The 7,500-nt window shown below is 44.2% G+C and overlaps 1 protein-coding gene across 1 annotated transcript in view; it reads left to right on the top strand.

Moving 5' to 3' along the window:
* LOC105904391 (calpain-5-like) overlaps window positions 1-2,560 on the top strand; it is a 10,784-nt gene extending 8,224 nt beyond the window's left edge. Inside the window, exons 8-9 of the mRNA XM_031571607.2 lie at window positions 1,353-1,489; window positions 1,953-2,560. Of these exons, the coding sequence (XP_031427467.1) occupies window positions 1,353-1,489; window positions 1,953-2,135 (320 nt within the window). The 3' untranslated portion in view covers window positions 2,136-2,560. The remainder of the gene's footprint in view (window positions 1-1,352; window positions 1,490-1,952) is intronic.
* The last annotated feature ends 4,940 nt before the right edge of the window (window positions 2,561-7,500 follow it).

Genomic DNA, 7,500 nt, shown 5'->3' with positions numbered 1-7,500 from the left:
GTTGCTGTCACTGTAAAAATCCAACAGGGCATGTTGTACACCTTACTCAAAGTACAAATATCTCAGTACAATTGGGAAACACTTGGTCGTACCTTTGTTTGATGTGTCGGTTGCCACTGAAAAGGGCAAATTGTTTGCTTTGATGTAATCTGTATGTACCTGTAGGCTACAGAGTAGGGCGCTAGGACATTCGCACACAAAGCCTGGGCTTTAGTTCGGCCACACATCATCCCCTTAGCTATGGGCGAATCACAAAATATCTCTCGGTCCACCTTCACGCCGCAGTCTACACCCTGGTACTTTACTTTACAGCATGGTGAACCGCTCATGGTAAACAGCTCAGCAGCAGAGATTTTGTTATTCAACGGCAACGTACCTTCTCGGAAAAAAAAATTAGCGAAGAGATACCTGCGGCACGTCTGTTACTTTTATGCTTCTCTGTTCCAGCATGTCTTTCAATGGCAGCTTTACCCTGACTGCTTATGTCAACATCACAGCGACAGAGAGTGCTGAAGCCATGAAAGGAGTCTCGACTGCTTTTTAAAATAAAATCATGTTCTTTTGTCCATTCTGGGTTGAACGACGTCTGACGTTTTGGCATGTTTTCTTCTATGTGTTAACTTTCTGTCAATGTAGCCAGCAGCGTAGATATGACGTAGCCAGCACATGGAGCCTTGTTTACGTTTTTAACCAATGATATAGGGTTAGAACCTAACCTAAGCCTATCAGATATTTATTTGACACTGCTTTTAGCCAATCATTTGTTCGACTGCGTTCCAGCGAAATATTCTAGAGCACGGCTCTTTAGGCCCAGTGCAACTCCAAAAAGGAGGACAAATATGCGTCTGGCTTGATGCTGCGCCGGACGCCGGACAGGGCATTGAAAATCCGGACTGTCCGGCCTAAATCCGGACGTCTGGTCACCCTATCTACAGGTCAACAGCGGAGGTGCTTAGAACTTCTGTTATGAATATAGAATTAGCAAAGCCTAGAAATAATGTTTATAAACAAGCGCATCTAGCTGGAAGCTATCTCCAGGTCAGTCTGGTGAGAAGTGTGTACGTGTCTGTGGATGTATGTGTGTTTGTAAGTGTGTGTGTTTGTGTGTATAGGTGTGTGTATGTGTGTGTATGTGTGTGTATGTGTGTGTATGTGTCTGTCTCTTCCAGGTGTAATTCTGTTTCAAATCCTGTGGTGGCACGTGAGATGTGTTCTATCCTGTGGTGAGATGTGTTCTATCCTGTGGTGAGATGTGTTTTATCCTGTGGTGAGATGTGTTCTATCCTGTGTTGACGCGTGAGATGTGTTCTATCCTGTGGTGACACGTGAGATGTGTTTTCCCTGTCTTCCAGGTGCCGACCCCTATGTGATAATATCCTGTGAGCGGTCCTCGGTCCGTTCTAACATCCAGAAAGACACTCTAGCACCGCTGTTTGACACCAGAGCCATCTTCTACCGACGGAACCCACGCAAGCCCATCACTGTGGAGGTGAGAGAGAGACATAACTCAGCATCTGACCTCCTGTGTTTGCTGCTGATTGGCTAGAATGGTTTATGACTCAGCATCTGACCTCCTGTGTTTGCTGCTGATTGGCTAGAATGGTGTATGACTCAGCATCTGACCTCCTGTGTTTGCTGCTGATTGGCTAGAATGGTGTATGACTCAGCATCTGACCTCCTGTGTTTGCTGCTGATTGGCTAGAATGGTGTATGACTCAGCATCTGACCTCCTGTGTTTGCTGCTGATTGGCTGGAATGGTTTATGACTCAGCATCTGATCTCCTGTGTTTGCTGCTGATTGGCTAGAATGGTTTATGACTCAGCATCTGATCTCCTGTGTTTGCTGCTGATTGGCTGGAATGGTGTATGACTCAGCATCTGATCTGCTGTGTTTGCTGCTGATTGGCTGGAATGGTGTATGACTCAGCATCTGATCTCCTGTGTTTCTCCAGGTGTGGAACAGTAACTCTGTCAAAGACCAGTTCATGGGTCAAGTGGTCCTCACTGCTGACCTGAACGACCGATCAGAGCCTCAGAAGCTGCAGCTGCGGAAGCGAGGCAGCCAGGCGGCCGACGAGATGCCCGGCACCATCGCCCTGAGGGTGGTCTCCGCCCGCGACCTCACCGCCATGTGAACACCGCCACCAGATTGGCTGACGGCTGGTCGACTGAGAGCTTGTCATTAGAGCTGCTCATTTCTGCTTCCTGGAGCTGCCGCAACACATGAACGTTAGCCCTGTCCCGCTGCTAACTAGCTTGCCTGTCTGAAAGCTTGTTAAGTATAGGATTTGTTAGACTGATACAGAATTATTTCAGAGAATAGCCATATTTACATCAATATATTCACAAACACTTTGAAGCTCAGGTAATCATGAGACAAGTTTACATTTAAACCGATATTTTGTATGTACCACAAGGACAGTACACCTTACAATGTGCAGTTTACAGTTTTTTTCCAAGCCAAGGAAGTTCAGTTTTCTCTGCCCGCAGTTTGTACGTGACCACAGTGCCGTCTCAGAACACCTTGAACAAAGATGAATAAAACATTTGCCAAATTACATTTCTATTATGAAAGTCAGCCAGGCCCATTGGCTGTATGTGGCTGTATGTGTGTGTGTGTGTGTGTGTGTGTGTGAATATGGGTGTATGTGGCTGTATATGTGGCTGTATGTGGGTGTACGTGGCTGTATGTGGCTGTATGTATGTGTGTGTGGGTGAATATGGCTGTGTGTGTGTGTGTGTGTGTGTGTGTGTGGGTGTATGTGGCTTTATGTGGCTGTGTGTGTATGTGGCTGTGTGTGTGTGTGTATGTGGCTGTGTGTGTGTGTGTGTGTGTGGCTGTATGTGGGTGTATGTGGCTGTATGTGGGTGTATGTATGTGGCTGTGTGTGTGTGTGTGTGTGTGTATGTGGCTGTGTGTGTGTGTGTGTGTGTGTGTGTGTGGCTGTATGTGGGTGTATGTGGCTGTATGTGGGTGTATGTATGTGGCTGTGTGTGTGTGGGTGTATGTGGCTGTATGTGTGTGTGTGTGTATGTGGTTGTATGTGGTTGCTGTATATGGCTGTATATGAATAGCAGCCATGAGTGTTTGCGTCAGGAGTGTTCGTCTAGAATAAATCAAGAATAACTCCACAACTATCAGGCCAATATGCATAATCTTGGTGTCCATGAATAGGTATGACTTTTGAGAATATATTCCCAGTGTCAGTAACATTGTGGCTGTTACTGTGCCTGAGTACATTGGAATAAACCAAAGGAGAAATGGAGGTGTCTGTGTCAAGTTCTCAGGTGTTTTTTGTCTACTCTCTGGCCCAACTTGAAACGGCCTGGTGCACTAATCCCAAAGGACGCACGGGACAACTCGTTCCAACTCAGAATGATTCTTTATTTCTTTTACTGGTTGGCTCATTTAGGTTGAAAACCTTAAAAACACAAAAAGCACAAGTTATACAAAAAATTCAAATACATTTCAAACAATTTCAGTACCAAGTACCAAGGCTTAACAGTTGGAATTGCTGCAACAATCCCAACTAATGACAGAGTGACTGCAAATAGTATGCAGCATAGGTGTTTAAGAAAAGCACTTCAAACATCATTGTTCAATTTATAATCAACAAATATACTCAAACAAAAAGCCAAACTCACTTGCATGCAGCAAGCTGATAAGCATGCTGCCTGTATGCTGTGTGCTGCTTGGTTAGTATCATTACACAAATCAATCAACTTATACAACCATCAATGATTATAACAGCACTTTCAACAGCAAATAATCATCGCAATAAAACCCAATAAGTTACTGTACCAGTGGCTTCTTTGGTTGCACCACGAGTAGATCCTTTTCGTGTGTGTCTCTCTCTGCTGAAATGTTTGCTGGAGTGTTTACTGAGAGACCTCCTTTCCTTCTCAGGTGTTCCCACTTAAAATAATGAGCAGGCTGCACTGACCTGCTAGTGGTGCATTGTGGGACTTGCAGTTGTTTAAGCACAGTCAACCGAAATGTTCATTTCACCTCAACAGTCTGTCCTCGCCTAAAATGTGTTCTAGATTAGACAGTGGATGTGAACACCATGACAGCAATGATCCCCTTTGACACGGATGCCACTGAATTCATTTAGCAACTCATTGACTACAACTGTACCACAGTATATAGAAATAGCACAAAGCACCTCCATTCTACACATGCTAGGATAGGTCCACATGTCCACAGAGTGTGTGTGTGTGTGTGTGTGTGTGTGTGTGTGTGTGTGTGTGTGTGTGTGGGCGTGGGTGTGTGTGTGTGTGTGTGTGTGTGTGTGTGTGTGTGTGTGTGTGTGTGTGTGTGTGTGGAGGCTATGTCCACATGTCTTTGGCAATCACATCTACCCAGTGCATCATCGCTTTGTACCATTTTGCACATTATAATATAATATCATTTCAACCAAAACAACTAGATTGTGTAGTTTTGTTTCCAAATGGAACCGTTTTATTATTATAATAATGAATGAATGACTGAATGAATGAGTGTGTTTGTGTGTGTGTGTGTGTGTTTCTGGGGTATGTGTGGGTGTGTGTGTGTGTGTGTGTGTGGGGGGCGTGGGTGTGGCTCATGGTGATGATGTTCTCTGTGGGCGTGGCCGTGGCTCATGGTGATGATGTTCTGGGTGTGTGTGTGTGTGTGTGGGCGTGGCCGTCGCCGTGGGCGTGGGCGTGGCTCATGGTGATGATGTTCTGGGTGTGTGTGTGTGTGTGGGGGGGTGGGCGTGGCCGTTGCCGTGGGCGTGCGCGTGGCTCATGGTGATGATGTTCTCTGTGAGCTGCTGAGTTTCCTCACAATACATTTTGCATTACCATACAATACTTTTGTGTCACCTTGAGAATACAAAAGTATTGCAGGGAAACTTTTGTAAAAGTATTGCAAGGTATTGGATGGAACATAACATAAAATAACATAACATAAAATAACCCTTAAGAGACCATAGTTATGATTTTGCAAATGAAATCATTGGCTAATGTTAATTCCATAATGTAAACAATTGCGGTTTGGGCTTCCGCATACACCAGTCTCTAGTGTGTGTGTGTGTGTGTGTGTGTGTGTGTGTGTGTGTGTGTGTGTGTGTGTGTGTGTGTGTGAGGACCTCAGACCTGTCATCGGGATGGACGCAGAAGCCAGCAGCTCTGATAGCCCCAACAGTACCTCCACCGGCCACCAGGAGGAGATGCTGAGTGAGGCACATGTGCTTGAATTAGTGAAGGAAATACAGACCAGACCAGACCAGACTAGAGAGCCAGACCAGACCAGACCAGACCAGACCAATCAAGACCAGACCAGACCAGACAAGACCAGATCGGACGAGAGATGTTTAACAGCGTCTCTGGGTTCTTCTGGAGCGAGGAGTTGGCAGCATTGATTTTGATTTGATAAACAATCACACACAGTTGGACTAGACACAAAAGGGACACACACAGTTGGACTAGACACAAACGGGACACACACAGTTGGACTACACACAAAAGGGACACACAACCTGACCTCTACAGCACCGAGATCACAACACCTGATGCATGCTGGGAGAATACGCAACAGTCTCTCGCCCAGTATGTTCTGTTAGCCCCCCCCACCCCCCCAACACACTACAGTGTGTTCCGTTAGCTGAAAAGCTGCCCCTACAGATGTTCTTCCCCTCATCACTAAACATGACTCATCACCCATCACTAAACATGACTCATCACTAAACATGACTCATCACCCATCACTAAACATGACTCATCACTAAACATGACTCATCACTAAACATGACTTCACCCATCACTAAACATGACTCATCACTAAACATGACTCATCACCCATCACTAAACATGACTCATCACCCATCACCCTTATGCAGCACTGATGTTCTTCCCTTCATCACTAAACATGACTCATCACTAAACATGACTCATCACCCATCACCCATCACTAAACATGACTCACCACCCATCACCCTTATGCAGCACTGATGTTCTTCCCCTCATCACTAAACATGACTCAACCCTAAACATGACTCATCACTCTTATGCAGCACTGATGTTCTTCAGCTCATCACTAAACATGACTCATCACCCATCACTAAACATGACTCATCACCCATCACCCTTATGCAGCACTGATGTTCTTCCCTTCATCTCTAAACATGACTCAAAACTAAACATGACTCATCACTAAACACTAAACATGACTCATCACCCTTATGCAGCACTGATGTTCTTCCCTTCATCTCTAAACATGACTCAAAACTAAACATGACTCATCACTAAACACTAAACATGACTCATCACCCTTATGCAGCACTGATGTTCTTCCCCTCATCACTAAACATGACTCAGCAGACCATCAATATACTCTGGAGTATGAAGTAACTGTCTCTCCACAACGGTAGTTATTATTATCATCACTTTATTCATTTTCACTGTCATGGTAATAATACAAAATAACAAACAGAAATCATCTTTATGAGTGTGGAAGCGGGCGGGGAGCCATTTAAAAAACATGACATCGGTATCACAATCCTCGGCCAAAAAGCAGCCTGATCTCGCGTTTCTTCTTCAAAACCTCACATCAATCATCTGCATTTTCAATTTCATTTCAATCATATTGCTAACAGGAACCCTACTTTTTTTTTATCTTCATCACCTTGACGATTGTTTTCAAAACAATATTTGAATGACTTAATCAGCCCAAACGATCCATATATATGACCCAATGACAGTGCAGTCAGAACGCATTCAGAACCCTTCACTTGGTTTCACATTTTGTTATGTTGCATTCTTATGCTAAAATCATTCAGACACTTCTAAAATGCGACAGTGGTACAGGAGGTAAAGAAGTCGTTTGATAATCAGAAGGTTGCTAGTTCGATTCCCTGTCGAAGCGTCCTTGAGCAAGACACTGAACCCCTATTTGCTCCTGATGTGCAATGTGCCATCAGTGTAAAAATGTAAAATGTGTATACATTGTAAGTCGCACGTATGTAAGTCGCTTTGGGTAAAAGTGTCTGCTAAATGTAAAACGCTGTTTTTGCTTTTGCTCACGATAATGACCGCAGATTGATGAAGGAAAAAAGATTTGAACGAGTTTAGCATGAGCCTGCAACATAACAAAATGTGCTTTCTGAATGCACTGTTCCATTTCCTGAAGAGACAGACAGCTTTCTAAAGATTACGTTTTACGAGACATTATTCATTCCTCAAAATCATCAGTGCATCATCATCATCATCATCATCAAATCAAAATTAAATATGTATAACAATAAATTAATAGAAAAGCACAATCTGAACACAATCCAATCCAACAATCTGATGTTTGCAGAACCATGATTAACCGTGACTCATCACTGTGACTCATCGCTGTGACTCATCGCTGTGACTCATCGCTGTGACTCATCACTGTGACTCATCACTGTGACTCATCGCTGATGACATTCTTCTGCTTCATCTTTGTCTCCATCCCTTGATCACCCAGAAAAAACGACACATACAGCAAAT

Source organism: Clupea harengus, chromosome 8, assembly GCF_900700415.2.
Source record: "Clupea harengus chromosome 8, Ch_v2.0.2, whole genome shotgun sequence".
Classification (NCBI taxonomy): Eukaryota; Metazoa; Chordata; class Actinopteri; order Clupeiformes; family Clupeidae; genus Clupea; species Clupea harengus.
The sequence above is the reverse complement of the archived record's forward strand: the minus strand, read 5'-3'. Positions and strand labels throughout refer to the sequence as shown.